Source organism: Pelophylax lessonae (genome assembly GCF_965119305.1).
Source record: "Pelophylax lessonae genome assembly, chromosome: 2".
In the NCBI taxonomy this organism is placed as follows: domain Eukaryota; kingdom Metazoa; phylum Chordata; class Amphibia; order Anura; family Ranidae; genus Pelophylax; species Pelophylax lessonae.
Genome location: NC_138769.1, coordinates 492463021 through 492482626, shown reverse-complemented (window position 1 = coordinate 492482626; position 19606 = coordinate 492463021). Strand labels below are relative to the sequence as shown.

General features: G+C 43.3%; 1 protein-coding gene across 3 annotated transcripts in view; it reads right to left on the bottom strand.

Moving 5' to 3' along the window:
* The window catches only part of UGGT2 (UDP-glucose glycoprotein glucosyltransferase 2), a gene marked incomplete at its 5' end in the record, with an annotated part of 753177 nt that overhangs the window by 232302 nt on the left and 501269 nt on the right, over positions 1-19606 (bottom strand). For 2 of the 3 annotated variants that reach the window (XM_082245311.1, XM_082245312.1), the window contains one exon: positions 9694-9792. In XM_082245311.1, the coding sequence (XP_082101437.1) occupies positions 9694-9792 (99 nt within the window). The remainder of the gene's footprint in view (positions 1-9693; positions 9793-19606) is intronic. The other variant, XM_082245313.1, reaches the window with a different exon arrangement.

The following is a 19606-nucleotide window of genomic DNA, read 5'->3' as shown; positions in this document are numbered from 1 at the left end:
GGCCAACACCATCAATCCCAAAGACCGCATGCAGGTCCTGAGTGATGAGGATTCGTTGTCCCCGAGGGACCTGACCTCGTTCTGTAGTCCGGAGTTTGTCCTCCGGCAGAAAAACGTTTGCATGAGCGGAGTCCAGGACCATCCCCAAGTAAGGGAGATGCACAGAAGGGGACAATGTCGACTTCTGAAAGTTGATGGTCCACCCAAACTCCTGAAGCATCTGAACCGTGATTGACAGATCGCGCAACAGAATTGGACTGGAACTCAAACTTAACAGGAGATCGTCCAAATAACCCAGGATCGTAATCCCCTGCGCCTGCAACAGGGCCAGGACAGGAGCCAGCACTTTGGTAAACACCCTTGGAGCTGAAGCAAGACCGAAGGGTAATGCCACAAACTGATAGTGCTCCTCCGCGATTGCGAACCGGAGGTACCTCTGATGACCCTCGAATATGGGGATGTGTAGATACGCATCCTTGAGGTCGATTAAAGCCAGGAAATCTCCCGGGCTCAGAGAGGATATTACTGAACGAAGAGATTCCATACGGAATCTTTGAACCCGCACGAAGCGGTTCAGAGATTTCAAGTCCAGAATTGGACGCACCTTGCCCTCCTTTCTGGGCACTGTGAACAGATTTGAGTAAAACCCCCGAAATCTGTCCCGATGAGGCAACGGGACGATCACCCCCTGGGCGATGAGATCCTGAACCGCCCGATGGAGATCTTGTAAACGATCTGGGGTCAAATGAAGATTTGAGGGAAAGAACCTGTCCGCTGGACACGATAGAAATTCGATCTTGTACCCTGATCAAATGAGTTCCTGAACCCACCTGTCCTGAATCCGGGACATCCAAGGTTCGGGAAAACCGCGCAGACCTTCAGGTCGAGGAGGACTGGGCCGCCGTGCCAGCGTGGGCGGCCTTTGGCTTGCCCGCCCAATGCTTCTTCTGGCCACCAGCGCCTTTGAAGGATTTGCCCTTGTCCTGTGCCTTGAAGGCACGAAAGGACCCCTGATTTGGTTTAAAGGAAGGGCCCCACTTATTGCGGAAAAACTTACCCTTGGGTGCTTGAGGCAGTGAAGTGCTTTTGCCCCCAGTCACCCCCTTAACCAACTCGTCCAGGGAGTCCCTAAAAAGTCGATTCCCTGCATAAGGGATGTCAGACACTGTCTTCCTGGAAGTCTGGTCAGCCGACCAGCTCTTCAGCCATACCATGCGACGGATTATCACTGCGACAGCAGATAGTCGTGAGACTAAAGGGGCCTCATCCAAGGCAGCGTCACACAGGTATAAAACATAATAATTTGGTCCAGGAGCAGGAGGGGCGGAATCAGCCACAAGGGTGCGTCTGAGCACCTTGGCCCACTCTACCACAGCCTGAGAGATCATCACAGAGGCGAAAATAGGTTTCATCAAAGAACCCAACACCATATAGGAGGCACGAGTAAGAGACTCCACCCGCCTATCCGTAGAATCCCTAAACACCGGAGAGTCCTCTGTGGGCATTAGAGTGGCTTTGTTCAACCTGGACACTGTGTGATCCACCTTAGGGGCCACAGTCCAGCGTGAATCCGTAGGAGACGCAAAGTGATAACGGTACTGAAACCACTTTGGTACCACAAAATTGTGCTTCAAATTGCGCCATTGTTCGTTCACTGTTTCGTAAAACTCAGTGGAAGAAGGGAACACTTGTGCCGTTTTCTGGGTTCTGCGGGTCCCAAAGGAAGGGGCTCATCCTCTAAATGTGTTTCCTTAACAGAACTAATAAGCGCAGACATAGCCGCGCGTTCTCTGGCCGTCCCGGGGGGGAATTGTCTCCCTCCTCATCTTCCGCCTCCCCGTCCGACTGAGACCCTTCAGGGGGTACACTGTCCATGGCAACCATATCTAGCTCTGAATCAGAAGAATGAGAAAGCCTAGGCCTTTTCTTAGAAGCCCGTTCAGACATCAACAATTCCACTTTGGACGCTAAAGTCGCAAGTGCAGAAGTAAGGGAGCCCATCGCAGAGGATTCAGGCGTACCTGAACCCTCCACCACAGCTGGGGGGAATTTGCTGTCCTGGGGCGTACCTGAACCCTCCACCAGAGCTGGTGGGAATTTGCTTTCCTTGGACTCCATAAAATATTTTGACACTGGCCCTTTAAATCCGTGATAGCGGCGAATCCCACCGCAATGACTAGACTGAAATACCACACAGTGCGGAAAAAGACTGACAGCAAAGGAATATCCCCTGAAAAACAGCAGAAAAAGCCCCTCAGAAGTGTAGCTGTACAATTACCACACTTGCAGCTCGATCCGACTGTCTGAAGAAAGGAAATGATGTCACACCGCTAGAGGCAAAAATAGGACTTGAGCCAAGGAAAAATGGTTGCCAATGTAAAGTAATGGGGAGGCTCCGGGAAAATGGCCGCCGAGCACATGTATAACTACATTGCCACACACAAGATGGCGCCTGAAGGGCGCAAACACACTACAGGGAAAATGGCTGCTGAATGCCCATAGTGAAGCCAGAACGTGATTTTGTACTGCAGCGGCCCCCACAAGCATGCCTGCACCCCCAAAGGTACCTCAAACACTACCGGGGGTTCAGGGACCCCCACAAACCCCCACAGCGCGGCCTGGCCGCAACAGCGCCCCCCGCAGGGACCGGGAGGAATCGCGGGACCCGGACACACAGACATGAGGGGGATAACACAGACTCCCAGCAGACTGCCATCCCCTAAACAGAGGCCCCACACACACCCCCAGACATACAATGTCACAGACAGAGGTGGTAGCAATGTACTTACCGATTCAGCGAAGGCGTGGGTGCCCCTCTGCGACGGGAAGCCTCCCACCCCAGGCAGTGGGGGTGCCGTCAGCCAAACAGGACTCTAGCAACACGCGGTGTAACGCAGTTGAGACATCCTTGCGAAGTGGCCACTTCTGGGCTTCGTCCCTGATGACAGGGACAGGTCGTTTGCGAGGCCAGGGCGTACGCATAGCCTGCTAAACGCTCGATGGCGGGCTGGGATTCCGTAAGGCTCTAGTACAACCAGTCCGATTCCCAGCTCTGCAAACGCTGTAGTCTTCCGAAGTCTGACTAACTAAGCGCAGGATCAAATAAAAAGATATTAGTGTAAAGAAAAAAACACTTAGCAGAAATAAAAATTAAGAAAAGGCTGAGACTGGAGCCCCAGCCAAGGGAAGCCTATCTTACTCATAACTAGGCAAAAGACAAAACTGAGTTGGGAATGCTGATAGCAGGGGGGTATTGGACCAGTGGGACAGTCCCCTACAGGTGTGTCTATGCAAATTGTTTTGGGTTTTAACAAGTCTTATGCCTAGCTTGCTCCTATGGATAAGAGGTCAATACCCATAAGTGAAGACTGTATGAGTGGGCGGCGACTGTCAGATTTTCGTCTTTTGGATTTGCAAAAGCAATTGAAGGGTGGGCAACACAGCAAAAAACACCAACAGGCATAATAAAAAAAATAGAGATCTGGGTACTTCCTACAGCTCAAAGAGCCACCTGAAGGGCCTTACACCTGAAGCTGGCATCCGATGAGGTCACAATGTCCACCTGGTAGGTTTTTGAGAACCTGGGAACAGAAACCAAGGTAGCAGCCTTGAAAATCTGCAAAACAGCTGCTGATGCAGGAAGGCCAAGGAAACATGCACAGATCTAGTAGAGTGTGCCTTAACAGGAAAGGGGGGAACCCAATCCATGAGACCATAAGCTTGAATGACGACATGTCTGAGCCACTTAGCGCTGTGTTATCCATCTACCAAGCTTGTGTATGTTTACAAGTAGCCACAGACAGTTCACACAGTCCAGCAGTGGTGAATGCTTATAAACATACACAGCCTTGGCAGATAGATCGCACAGTCCAACAGTGCTAAATAATTTTGCTGTATATGCTACTATCGTGGCATTGTCAAACTGATTTCAGGTCAAATAATCTTTAAGCAGGATAGTCAAATGCTGCAGAGAAAGCCAAATCTCTAAAAGATCCAGGATGTTGATCAGAAACTAAGCATAACCAATAGCCAAGTCCTCTATAATAGCAAGGAGCTCAAGATTCCTCCAAAGTTCAACAAACTGGCATCCATCATGAGGATCCTCAAGAAATGAAGGAAGGACGTTCCCAATTCCAGAGCCAGGTTCCTGAGCTGTAGGTCAGGGGTAATCTGGTGTGAAACAAATCATCCAAGGACTTGAATGAATGACTTGACCCAAGATGACAGAATGATGCACTGTAGCGGTCTGGAGTAAAATTAGGAAAATGATACTCCCTTGACACAAGCTATCATTAGGCCCAAAAACATCATGCTTATGTGGAGAGTCAGACAACTCCAGGATTGGAGAGGTTGAATTTGAGGAGGTAGTCTAAGTATCCCAAGGGAGTGCAGAAGGTCTAATACTGGGCCCAACACATTTGTGCAGAAAAAAGACCAAACGGCAGGCCCACAAACTAGTAGTCTAGGTGACCCACAGCAAAGTGTGGATAATGCTGATGTGCTGGGAAAATATGGATATGTAGATATACATCCTTGATATCCAAAGAGGCCAAAAAGTCTCCGTTGGTCAAGGAAGCAGTGACACACCTGGTGGATTAAATGGTGAATTTCTGAGCTCAAATGAAGACATTGAGGGTTCATGCACACTGGCTTTCCAAAAACACTGCTTCTAGAGGAGTTTAGCGTTTGCCTGTAGAAGCAGCTTAATGTTATCCTATGTGTCCATGCACATTAGGACGTTTAGCACCATATTTTAAGCTCCGCTTAAGTTTAGAGCCAGAAAAAAAAACCCCTTCTGGTTGGTGTTTTTGAGAGTAGTTTTCTGGCAGAAAGAAAACACTAAACACTCTTTTTCTTCAGTCAAAAGAACAAGCATTTATGAAGCCCAGTGTACCTGGACCCTTCGAACTTTAACAATTTAGGGTCTGGGAACTGTGAACAGGTTGGGGTACAACCCTTAAAACCTTTTTGCTACAGAAATATAGGTAATGACAGCAGCTTCGTCTGGAAGACCCTTGAGGGCTTGACAAAGATCTTCTAATCACTACACACAGGAAAATAGAGGTAATAAACTGTAATGATATCACAAACAGGACACACAAAAAGCTGTAGCTAGCGGCCATGTTGTTCAGTTATCATAGGTCAACTATGACAGTCTTGCAGAACAGTTACACATTGCCGAAGTGACCTTACCCCCTCCCTCCTCCTTTAAACCACTTAAGGGCGAGGACTATTTCGGACACTTGTTGTTTACAAGTTAAAATCAGTATTTTTTGCTAGAAAATTACTTTGAACCCCCAAACATTATATACCTTTTTTTAGCAGAGACCCTAGAGAATAAAAAGGAGATTGTTGTCACACCGTATTTACAAACTCAATTTTTAAATATTAAATTGTAAATTGATACCTGAAATTGATACATGCTTCAAAGTTGCGCACGCTCATGGAATGGCGACAAACATTGGCACTTAAAAATCTCCATAGGCAACGCTTTAAAAAATTTTTTACAGGTTACCAGTTGAGAGTTACAGCGGAGGTCTATGGCTAGAATTATTGTTCTTGCTCTAACGACCGCGGCGATACCTCACGTGTGGTTGGAACACCGTTTCAAATACATTTTTTTTCTTATTTATTTTACCTTTTAATTTTTACACTGTCCTTTTACATTTTTATTTTTCTTAATCACTTTTATTCCTATTACGAGGAATGTAAACATCCCTTGTAATAGAAAAAGGCAGGACAGGTCTTCTTTAATGTGAGATCTAGGGTCAAAAAGACCTTAGATCTCACATCTACACTTAAAAGCAAAAAAAAAAAAAAATGGATTTTTGTCTTACCGTAAAATCCTTTTCTCTGATGTTCATTGACAGACACAGCTCCATATCTTCTTTGACCCCTGGGTTATGCTGCTCCCCATAGAAGTAGGACACTAGGCAGAAAAAAATGACTATGCCCATAGAATATGCTCATAGAAAAGATTTTATGGTAAGACAAAAATCTATTTTTCTCTTTCGTTCATTGACGGACACAGCTCCATATTTTCTTTGACCCTTGGGACGTTACAAAGCAGTGTCAACATGAAGTGTGGGACAAAAACACAGCAATAAGGAGGATCACGTTTTAGAAAGCCTGCATTGCTTGCTTATCACTTTTGCCTGTACCGGTGGAGTTTTGTAAGTGCATTTCTGATTATTTTATTAAAGTGATTTAGCGGATTTACACTATGTTTGCCTCCTTTGGTCTATGTTTTCATGCCCATGGTTGATTGAGAGTTCCATCCTTCCTCATTTTCATTTGACATCTACCAATCGGAGCACTCGCGGTGATTGCATAAGTTGGAGGAACCCAGGATCTAATATATGAGCCCTATGGGACCCATTTACTGCATGGTAATTTGGGTCTACAGTATCTGGTGAGCGCATATTTATTTTCCTTCAGATGGTGTTGGGATCTGGCAGCCACTGTGACCACATACTTCACATTGGGACATACTTCACATTGGGACTCACCTGTATAATTTTTTTTCATTCATATGAGTATCTTTAGTGGACTTTCTTGGTTCATTCACTTTTTTAGCGCTGCACTTTATACATATATACATATATATATACTGTATATATATATATATATATATATATAACTTTTGCATCGTACCAACTTTTCTGTCAGTTGTTTGTGCTAGCAGCTTTTCCACTTTGTTTAGTTAGCGCAGTTTATCACATTTTTTGTATGTAAATAGTTTGGCCATCCCGAGGGGGTAGGGCTAAAAGGGGGGGGGGGTGGTGAGGGGGTTTGTGCAGGGGGACCCCACTAGTGAAGGGAGGACAAAATTTGGGAAGGAAGGGCACATGGGGGCCTACTAACCCAGGGAGTGGGCTGTGTCCAGCCTGAGAATTCACCAGAGAGGGGGAACGCTACTCACCACACCTTGGAATTGATCGGCACAACTCCGGGCAGACCACCGCACCATCTTAGAATAGGGGTGCTGCGAGCTAGAGGTATGCTGCGACACAGGTCATGACCAGAGCTATCAGCCTCGTGAGACATTTAACTCGTCGGGCAGCCCCCTGTCTAGAGGGGCTATGTCGTGGCCAAACTAGCGCGGAGCTGCAGTTGGATCGAGCTCCCTGGCCGGACTCGGAAGAAAGTAAGGATCTAGGATATCCAGTGTGTCGCCCAGTCCAGCAGTTGATTGTAGTTCTCACTAGAAAAGACTTGATTGTAGTTCAGAAAATAATAAAAGAAAAAAATTCAGTTTAAAAACAAAAAAAATGCCAGAACTAGAGATCCCAGCAAGGAACTAGGCCCTTACTCCTGACTAGGCAAAAAAAAAATTGAAGTCCTATAGCAGGAAGTGGGAGTATACCCCCTATGACTGCCCTATGGGCGTAGTCAAATTTTTCCACCTATTGTCCTACTCCTATGGAGAGCAGCATAACCCAAGGGTCAAAGAAGATATGGAGCTGTGTCCATCAATGAACAAAAGAGAGATGTCTTTTTTCCAGCAAGAAAAAAATGGGCCCTTTAAGGCAATTGAGCGGAAGCAACGTACGGCGTTACTCCGGTTCTCCAAGGCCATAGAGTCTATTGGGGGCCATCTTGCCCTCACTAGACTTCCTGCCTGGGACACAGAAGGACCGGATTGTTTTCCCCGCTAATAACAGCTCCGGTAAGCAGGGAAAACAACCAGGAAGCAGCGGGAGGGGGGTGGTCACCTCTCCCGCCACCCATATAAGTCATTCCGCGGCAAATCCGCCTTGGACCACTTTTATGAAAGAGCAACGACGGCCGTTTAGAAAAAATACTAGGGTTATGGCAGCTAGCTGAATTAAGGTCATACATGACCACACTAGCACATATAGAAGGGAAGATAGCTGTCAGACATTCCCTGGGTGACAAGTTTATCTGAGCTACCCTGTGTTTAGTATCCCTGGACAAAAAATACAATGCTGAACAATAATATTTCAGTTTCAGTACATATTGGAAGATATAAATAGTGGTATACATGGTCTGTATGGGAGGGACCTGCTATTGTCATAAACCCAGGACAGCACATGGACACTCCGTTTTATTAGTCAAGGGCATCTGTTAACACCCCTTTCATCCCAGAGAAAAAGGGAGATGTCTAAACAGTTGTGAGTTCTCCTTTACCATCAAATCAGGAACATCTGTCAAGCTTGAGAACCGATAACAGCTGGCTCATCGACTGAACTCTGATAACACCCAGGACATCGATTGCAAGTATGCTTTCTCCTCAATTCTACCTTATTTCTCTATTGCTTAATTATGTCTCTATTTCTTTGAAACACCTTTTTTCAGTAAATATTTTATTTGCACCAATTTTGACCTTTTCATTATTAAAGCCTTATTTTGAAAAGTGTTTACTTTGCCCCTAAGCTCTTAATGCAAGCTAAAAAAAACTGTCTCGAAGAGTGTTACTGTAAATCCTATGAACATTTTTTGAACGTTATTCTAAAATCATAATTGGTATTGCTAAAATGACGAGTTTCCCCAAAGTGGGTGGTGGCAGTTAAAGGGTTATTTGCTTAATTAGCCCAGTGGCAATCGCTCTCAGGCTGCTGGCACCTAAAATGAGGTCCCGTGACTTTTGTGCAGGGTGCAGCTGAAAGTGGCATTGTTACGTAAATGACAGCGTGGTGTGAGATTGGTTGGTCCTTTGTCACAAGTTAGTGAGAAGGGCAGGGATCTGATAACCGTGTCCGTCACAAGAAGGGGCGTGCAACAAAACTCCGCTCTGTAGCCCCAGGATACAACCTCCTGCACTCAAATGTTTGAGATGCAAGTGTCCACAAAGGTTAACAAATATCCCCCTACTCTGGAAAGTGAGGGGAGGGGGATCTTTAAGCAGAGAAAACATGCTGGCCAGACACAACAGAGAGGACTCCAATAACAGGATATATATACTCTAGGAGCAGAAAGCAATGGTGCCAACATGTTCCGGGATGCACATGTTGGCACCATCAGGAAGCACACACTTTACAATATGAGGGAAGACAATACAGTTACAATACAATTTCAATACAGGAGGAATTGGATGGCACTGCTCGTTATCTATATATGAACTGCAATACATCATTGGTATATATATATATATATATATATACACACACACACACACATATATATATATATATATATATATATATATATTTATATAGATATATACACACACACACACATATATATATATATATATATATATATATATGAAATAATCTATACTTATGTATGTACAAACTGCAAATGTGCTATGTAATTTTTTTGTTTATGAAAAATAAATAGGTCATTATACATTGACCATTTACCAAGTTGTGCCTCATCAAAAGTCCCAAACTCCTCCTTTTTATTCACAGCTAGAAATATGTGTTTTTTTCACAGGAACAAAAGATAAAACAATATTGCTGGGACATGCTCTAAAGATGTAGATTCAGTTTTAGGAGTTACATTTGGTTAATACTTGCACATGGCATTTAACACTTCTCCAAGTGTGTATTGAAACCCTTAAATGATTGTAGTAGGGATCAAATGTGCAAATACTGTCATAATACATCATTACATATAATATACTACACAAAATAAGGCTGCAAAGGGAACACCAAAAATTCCAATAGCTTATATTCTTCAGTGCATGGTCTATATATAGTTATACACATTACATTTTAAAGTCCTTACCTATGTTTCTGTTTCACAAACTGTAAGTCTTGCCTAGACTCTCCTTTGGACATAGACGAGAGAAGAGAATCCACCTTCATAACCAAATCACTTGAACTACTTAAAAATATCAAAATGTGACATTTTTATTAGAACACGATGCAAATTCAAGAAACATAGTTGAATAACAATGGCAAAAGCTATGCAAAAACAATTTAAGGCCTCGTTCATGCAGGCATTCTTAAACATACCTCCATGTGAGGGCCTAGTTTGCCCTTACTTGACAGATGTTCTGTGCATCCACGTACCAATTGTCATAGCAACTGCACAGACACAGCTGCTGCTCCCAAATAGACATTCCTGTGGGTGCAGGTGAGTGTCCTCGAACGCAAATAGTGTGAGTTCGGGGACAAACACGTGGCAACTTGGGAGCAGTGGCGGTGTCCGTGCAGCTGCTGTATCCCAAATTACATTTACTGGACTGTCTGCATGTGGATGCATGAAACGTCTTTACATCCCAAGAAGGCAAACATGGCTCTCTCATGGGTGTATGCTTAAGTACCCCTGTTTGAATGAGACCTTTTAGAGCTACAACAAGTTAACAGGTTAACATAATAACATTATAAAAAAATAAAAATAACACGACTATATCATTTTATGAAAATATCCACACTGTTAGAATCACCATTTCAAAATCATATTGTCATATACTGTATGTGTATAAAGCTACACATAAAAAATTGTAAACCCAGTGTTTGTAATGGACCATATCACTCCGCCTGTGACAGAGCCAGAACTATACAGGAAGCAGCGGCTCTGTCACTGACTGCAGACCCACTAAGTCTCCCGTGGCAGCCGAGAGATTGCACGGCACTTGGGGATGTCCATGAGCCGCCGGCGGTGGGCCGCATTGCCTGTGGCCTGCAAGTTGGATATGCCTGCTCTACATAAAGATAACCTAGGCTATAAGAAGATTGCCAAGACCCTGAAACTGAGCTGCAACACGGTGGCCAAGACCTTACAGTGGTTTAACAGGACAGGTTCCACTCAGAACAGGCGTCGCTATGGTCGACCAAAGAGGTTGAGTGCACGTGCTCAGCGTCATATTCAGAGGTTGTCCTTGGGAAATAGACATACGAGTGCTGCCAGCATTGCTGCAGAGGTTGAAGGGGTGGGGGTCAGCCTGTCAGTGCTCAGACCATACGCTGCACACCGCATCAAATTGGTCTGCATGGCTGTTGACCCAGAAGGAAGCCTCTTCTAAAGATGATGCACAAGAAAGCCTGCAAACAGTTTGCTGAAGACAAGCAGACTAAGGACATGGATTACTGGAACCATGTCCTGTGGGTCTGATGAGACCAAGATAAACTTATTTGGTTTAGATGGTGTAAAGTATGTGTGGTGGCAACCAGGTGAGGAGTACAAAGACAAGTGTGTCTTGCCTACAGTCAAGCATGGTGATGGGAGTGTAATGATCTGGCGCTGCATGAGTGCTGCCGGCACTGGGGAGCTACAGTTCATTGAGGGAACCATGAATGCCAACATGTACTGTGACATACTGAAGCAGAGCATGCTCCCTTACCTTCGGAGACTGGGCCGCAGGGCAGTATTCCAACATGATAATGACCGCAAACACAACTCCAAGATGACCACTGCCTTGCTAAAGAAACTGAGGGTAAAGGTGATGGACTGGCCAAGCATGTCTTCAGACCTAAACCCTATTGAGCATCCACCATGCACTGACCTAAAGACCACTGCTTCTGTTCGACTCCCATTTCAGAGGGACCTACACAATTTGAGACAACTGGCATATAGTACATGCCAGTGCAATCCTCTAAGGAGACAAAAATCCTTTCACAATTGTTACTATTGTAAATGACCAAAGCGATACTATCCTTGTAATATTGGAGGTGGTGGGAGCCTGTGCCCCAATTGCCGCTTGTGGAGGCCTGTCCGTGATTCCATGTGGGACATCTGTAGAGGCAGGGGTGGATGCAGCTTTATGTGGTGATGAGTGTTATCTCCTTTTGATTTGAAATAATGCGGTTCCTTTAATCAATCAATTTTTCAACTCAAGATGCAGCTTTATATCATGTTCATAGACCCCTGAGGAAGAAATATACTTTGTACTTCGAAAACGCGTTGGGTTTTCCTCTGTCCCTATGCGAACAGTTTATATGAACGCTGGCCACACATGCTGATTAAATCGCTTGCATTTTAATTAATGTATACTAAAATGTTTTTTTTTTGTATTTGTATTTTCTGTAATAAATTTGATATTTCTGTAATACAAACCCTTTTGATATTCTTACACTGGACACTTCTGCCCCTCAAAATCCCAATTAGAGGGAATTTTTGGTGTCTTTGTTGTATTGAGCATCTATGGGGCATCATCAAATGGAAGGTGGAGGAGCGCAAGGTCTCTAACATCCACCAGCTCCATGATGTCATCATGGAGGAGTGGAAGAGGACTCTACTGGCAACCTGTGAAGCTCTGGTGAACTCCATGCCCAAGAGAATGTGTTGAGTTATTTTGAGGCAACTGCAAATTTTAACTGTTATACAAGCTGTACACTGACTACTGTGTGTGTCATTTCTTCAGTGTTTTCACATGAAAAGATGTATTAAAATAGTTACAAAAATGTGAAGGGTGTACTCACTTTTCTGAGATACTGTATACGCCGATCAATTTATCACAGCAAACCCAAATTTGACCCTTGCCAGAGAATTTGAATGGAAATGTATCACGGTTTCTGAATTTAGAACCTTTCTGAGCCATTACTAAAAATAGTGAGTTGTGGTCATCATGGTCCACTGACCCCATTCATCATATGCCAGTGTTCTCTGCTGGCATGGCCATGACTAGATACGAGCAAATCTTGCGGTTCATGCATTTCAATAACAATGAACTCTGTTATCCTCAGGGTTACCCTGGATATGACCGGCTTCACAAAATTTGGTTCCTCGTAAACAACTTCAACCAAATATTTGCAGCCCTGTACAGTATTTTGCGAAAGTATTCTGCCCCCTTGAACTTTGCGACCTTTTGCCACATTTCAGGCTTCAACAATATAAAACCGTAATTTTTTGTGAAGAATCAACAACAAGTGGGACACAATCATGAAGTGGAACGAAATTTATTGGATATTTCAAACTTTTTTAACAAATAAAAAACTGAAAAATTGGGCGTGCAAAATTATTCAGCCCCCTTAAGTTAATACTTTGTAGCGCCACCTTTTGCTGCGATTACAGCTGTAAGTCGCTTGGGGTATGTCTCTATCAGTTTTGCACATCAAGAGACTGAAATTTTTGCCCATTCCTCCTCGCAAAACAGCTCAAGCTCAGTGAGGTTGGATGGAGAGCGTTTGTGAACAGCAGTTTTCAGTTCTTTCCACAGATTCTCGATTGGATTCAGGTCTCGAATTGGCCATTCTAACACCTGGATATGTTTATTTGTGAACCATTCCATTGTAGATTTTGCTTTATGTTTTGGATCATTGTCTTGTTGGAAGACAAATCTCCGTCCCAGTCTCAGGTCTTTTGCAGACTCCATCAGGTTATCTTCGAGAATGGTCCTGTATTTGGCTCCATCCATCTTCCCATCAATTTTAACCATCTTCCCTGTCCCTGCTGAAGAAAAGCAGGCCCAAACTATGATGCTGCCACCACCATGTTTGACAGTGGGGATGGTTCAGGGTGATGAGCTGTGTTGCTTTTACGCCAAACAACGTTTTGCATTGTTGCCAAAAAGTTTGATTTTGGTTTCATCTGACCAGAGCACCTTCTTCCATGTTTGGTGTGTCTCCCAGGTGGCTTGTGGCAAACTTTAAACGACACTTTTTATGGATATCTTTAAGAAATGGCCAGATTTGTGCAGTATACGACTGATTGTTGTCCTATGGGCAGAGTCTCCCACCTCAGCTGTAGATCTCTGCAGTTCATCCAGTGATCAAGGGCCTCTTGGCTGCATCTCTGATCAGTCTTTTCCTTGTATGAGCTGAAAGTTTAGAGGGACGGCCAGGTCTTCGTAGATTTGCAGTGGTCTGATACTCCTTCCATTTCAATATTATCGCTTGCACAGTGCTCCTTGGGATTTTTAAAGCTTGGGAAATCTTTTTGTATCCAAATCCGGATTTAAAATTCTCCACAACAGTATCTCGGACCTGCCTAGTGTGTTCCTTGTTCTTCATGATGCTCTCTGCGCTTTAAAAACGGACCTCTGAGACTATCACAGTGCAGGTGCATTTATACGGAGACTTGATTACACACAGGTGGATTCTATTTATCATTAGTCATTAAGGTCAACATTGGATCATTCAGAGATCCTCACTGAACTTCTGGAGAGAGTTTGCTGCACTGAAAGTAAAGGGGCTGAATAATTTTGCACGCCCAATTTTTCAGTTTTTTATTTGTTAACAAAGTTTGAAATATCCAATAAATTTCGTTCCACTTCATGATTGTGTCCCACTTGTTGTTAATTCTTCACAAAAAATTACAGTTTTATATCTTTAGGTTTGAAGCCTGTAATGTGGCAAAAGGTCGCAAAGTTCAAGGGGGCCGAATACTTTCGCAAGGCACTGTATATGCCCCAACAAGCTGTCTGTGTTGATGAGTACCTGATTACATTTTTTGGCAGCCTTGTTTTCAAACAGCTTCTCCCCAGCAAGCGTGCCAGATATGGGATGAAGATGTATAAGCTCTGTGACAGAGCAGACAGAGCAACAGGCTATACATGTAGTTTCCAGATTTATGAGAAAAAGATAGTGTGGAACCCCCCGACTGCCCAGACTACATAGGGAGCAGAGGCAAGATTGTTTGGGACTCGGTGTCACCCTTATTCGTAAAGGGGTACCATTTATATGTGGACATTACACAAGCGTGCCCCTTTTTAGTCACCTTTTTGATTCTGGAATTGGCAGATGTGGCACAGTGCAACCTAATCCCCGGGCTTCCCCCAATGGCTTGTAGATGCACAACTTAGACAGGGGAGAGAACCTGCTTGAAGTGTAATAAATTGCTTGCAGTGAAGTGGAGGGACACACGGAATGTTTTCGTTCTGTCTTCCATTCACGCACATATGACAGTCCAATTTACAACAGTGACTGGTGTTGTTGCGAAGCCCCTCTGTGTCCACGAATCCTACCTTAACATAGGAGGGGTGGACTTCAACGACCAGATGATGGCGCCGTACTTAATTGCCAGTAAGGCCAGATGTTGGTACAAAAAAGTGTCTGTATACTTATTCCAATTGGCTCTGCTGAACGCTTATGTAATATACAAAGCGTCTGGAAGAAGTGGATCCTTCCTCAAATTCCAGGAAGAGATCATCCCAGCCCTTCTGTATCCAGAAGGTGCTGAGGCCCAAATTCACAATCCAGATGCAGTAAGCTGGCTGCATGAGAGGCATTTTCCAGATGTCCTCCCTGGTACCTCTACCCAAAGAGCATCCCAAAGAAGATGTCGTGTCTGTAGAAAACACTGATATAGGCGTGACACCTGCTTTTTTTTCTCTCCTGTCCAGGCCAACCTGGTCTCTGCATCAGGGACTGTTTCCGTCGCTACCACGCACTAGTGACAGACTAGTGGAGTATTAGTATAGGGTACAGCAAGGCACAGTCTAGGACACACTTTCACACAGGGTCTCGAAAGATGTTCGCTCCTGCATTTTGAGAGACCCTAGCCTGGAACGTTTAACAAAAGTTACAAAAAAAGTGTAAAAAAATAAAAAAGCCAAAAATAGTTGTCGTTTTATTGAGTTAATTTTCTTTTCTTACTGTACTTTATAATATACTGCTATCCTGTAATGTTTTATTGTTACTGTTTTTTTATTGTTAATCAGTTTGCTTTGCAGAAAAAGCCAATCTACAGTTTTACTGTATTGTATACTATTATATTGTAATTGTTTATTGTTACTGTGTTTTATTGTTAACCATTGTCTGCTTTGCAGGCATGCCCATCAGCTGCAGCACTGATTTGTTTATCCTGATAGCAACAGTGTTTGCTTTCAGCAAATACATAAATCAATGATTGCAGCGCTGTAGGAGGTGATTTCACCACCACAGTTAAAAAAAGAGCCTATATGGCAAAGCATAGGGGATGGGGTGGACACAGAGGGTGGATCTCCCCTATGCTTATATATTGCCATATATTTATTTTTTACACTTTTCTTGGCAGAGATTTCTTTATCCACATTGATCGTTCTGAATGGAGGAATCTGTTCCACAAATTGATCATTTGGGGGGTTTTGTTCTATCTTGGCATTTCATGGCCTCCGAAACTGATTGGTAGTGAGGAGTGAAATCAAAAATGTATGCCCGTAGAAATTCTGAAGGCGGTGATTGGTTTTTGGGGTCCTGTACGCAGCTAGACTGCCAAAAAGTCTCACATATATACTCCCTATACTCGGGAGAAGCAGCAGAATGTATTTTGGGGTGTAATTCCACATATATCAATGGCATGTGTGAGCAATATATAATTTCAATGACAACTTTGGGTAAATTTTTTCTTTTGTCAATTTTCAAACACCTGTGACAAAAAATGTAATCATCAATGGCCTCAACATGCCTCACAACAAATTCCTTGGGTGTCTACTTTCCAAAAAGGGGTAATTTGGGGGGGGGGGGGTGGGGGGGGGGTTGTACTGCCATGTCATTTTAGCAATTCAAGAAATGAGATAGGCAGTCAAAGTAAAAGCTGCATAAATTCCGGTATTTACATCATTGTTTGTAGACTTTAACGTTTGTACAAACCAATAGATTAAAGCTTGAGATTTATGTTTTTTTATCAGACATGTAGCTAAATATATTTTGGCCTAAATGTGTGACAATAATTGAGTTTATTGGATATTTTGAAGAAGAAATAGTAGAAAATATAATTTTTTCTCAAAATTTTCGGTCTTTTTTCATTTATATCGCAAATACAACCAAAAAAAAGCTCTATTTGTGGGGAAAAAAGGATATAGGTTTAGTTTGGGTACCGCATTGCATGACTGCGCAATTACCAGTTAAAATGTCACAGTTCTAAATCTCATAAAATGGCCTGGTCATTAAGGGGGTAAGAGAATTTTCATTTTTGCATCCACATTGGGATAACTACTTTATATTTGTTCTGTTACCATTCACAAAAGATATTTAGTGACATTAAATTATACAATTATTTGCTGCTTACATTTTTACTTGCTTTTTTTTCTGAAAATACCAAAACTGAAGGTTTTCCCTAGTAATGTTAAGGAGGAGGCTGTAGAGTTAAAGCTGATCACCAGGTTTTAGTGAACTTTAAATTTATTTCACTAACAGATGCAGCCACTGTGTGCACTGTATGAAATGTATGTAGCCTCAGCTACATCACGTTTACAGACAGTCTTCCATGAAAAAAAGAAGCAGCTCCAGGTGAGTGAGTCTCACACACTAGTCAGATGCTAGCTAGGGATGATGCAACGGTTCGGGACGACCATTGGTTCGACCCGAACATTGACTGTTCAAAATTCGGCCGAATTCCAAACTTTTTGCTGAAAAAGTTCGGAATTCGGCAACCAGAACCAACCAAAATGCAATGGGACAGGAACTGGGCTTTAAAAGCCTGTGATTGGACCAGAACCATCAGTAAAAGCCAATTGAGGGGGCAGGAGGATGCTAGGAATGTGATTAGAGTGACTAGGGGGTCCAGAGGCCAATCAGTAGTGAATACGCCCCCCAGTATATAAGATAGCCCCGCCAAATCTCTAGCATTGTAATACAGGGGCTGTGGAAGAGAGTGGAAGCAGTTCTGTTACTCCTGCTTCAAAAGTGTCATTTAGCAATTATTAGTGTGAGGAAAGGGATATCTAGTGTAGTTAGGGTACCATTTTCCACTATAGTTAGATTCAATAATCTAGTTTCTGTAGGGAAAGTGTTAAGTGTCAGGGTGACTGTAGTGTAGTGTAGGGTGAACTGACTCTGACTGCTATGGCAGGGTGACCAAACCCTTCCATGTCAGGGTGATCGCCATAGAAAAAAGATCGTTTGTATTAGAATTGCAGTAGAGCAGGGTAGTGGCTCCGCTACTTTTACACCTGGCCATTTTTGTTGCAGGCGTTTATTGGGCTTTTTTGTGGACGTCTTTGGAGGCAGGCATGACATCTGAACTTCTGTGTAGGGGTATATATACACACACACACATATATATGTATATATACACATATATAGGTGTGAAAGTAGCAGAACCCTTTGCCTGCGCTAATGAAATTATTTGCAGGCATAGGGCTCCGCTCCTATCACACCTATATGTGTGTATGTGTATATATACATATATGTGTGTGTGTATATATACCCCTATACAGAAGTTGAGATGTTATGCCTGCCTCCAAAGACGCCCAAAAAATGCCTGCAACAAAAACGCCCAGGTGTGTTGTTGCAGGTGTTTTTTTGGGCATTTTTTAGGCGTCTTTGGAGCAGGCATAACATCTGAACTTCTGTATAGGGGTATATATACACACACACATATATGTATTTATACACATACACACATATAGGTGTGATAGGAGCGGAGTCCTATGCCTGCAAATAATTTAATTAACGCAGGCATAGGGTTCCGCTACTTTCACACCTATATGTGTGTATGTGTATATATACATATATGTGTGTGTGTATATATACCCCTACACAGAAGTTCAGATGTCACGCCTGCCTTCAAAGACGTCCACAAAAAAGCCCAATGAACGCTTGCAACAAAAACGGCTGGGTGTGAAAATAGCGAGCCCTATGCCTGCTCTACTGCAATTCTAATACAAACAATCTTTTTTTTTTTTTGCTGGTTCTGGACATGCTACAGAGCTGAAACTTCACAGGTACACTTTTTAGACCCCCCAGACACTAAATCCAAAGAAATCTCTCTCTCTTTTTTAATCATTTTTTCAATAATTGGCTCTCTATCAAAAACGACAATTTTTAAGAACTTTTTTTGTGTGATTAATAGTCCCTGGGGCATGACCCAGAACCCTAGGCACTTTTTAGGGGCATTTATTGGGTTTTAGGGCTTCAAAATGGTGTTTTTTGATTACCGAAGTTCGGGTCCCATTGATTTCAATGGGGTTCTGGAATCCGGACCCGAACTTTCGGGAAGTTCGGGTGTTCTGGTCGAACCGAACTTTTCAAAAGTTCGATCATCCCTAATGCTAGCCCAGCTCACAAGCTGTGTATCGTAAAGCAAATTATTTTGGACGGCTGCACTTCCAAAAATCCTCTTTATTAAAGCTTCATGTGACAGGTGGTTAACAGATGGAGCAGGGGACAAAGATAGACGCCTTTCACGCAAATATTAGCGCTTAGTCATTGTGCTTGAGTGCTGCTCAGCCATTCACAGAAGCCTTTGTATTTTGTGTTCTGAATGAATACAAAGCTTACTCTGGCTGAGGCAGAGTGGTGGACAAATGATGTAATGATCTCTGTCTCAGCCAATCAGAGGAAGCTTTGCATTGATTCATAGCCCAGCTCAATTTTGTTCCTGGAAAAGAACGGGAAGTTCATGCCTTGCTGCCAGCACACAGTGCTGTACATTGTATGTAGCTGAGATTACACACAGTTTGCACTGGGCAAACAGCCGCTGCATCTGTTAGTGAAGGAAATAGTTGGTTTGGACCTTTTTGGTCCAAACAAACGATTTGAAGTTCTTTACAATATGGAGACCAGCGTTACTGCTTACCACAATTAACCCTGTCTGTACTGTGATGGCAGATATTAGTTGTAAACTAGATTTAAGCTCTATCTGTCCTAAGAGTTTGGGTTCTGCAGTGTATATTAAGGAGAGAAAACTCAGCCTTTGCCCACTCTGTCCCTATCATCAATCAGATGTTTGACTTTAGCTGAGAAGTACCCCCGAACCTTTCACTACATTTGTGCTTTCTCAATTGTATTTTTTTTTTTTTTTGCAAGAGTGATGCAGACAAGCCCTGGAAGAT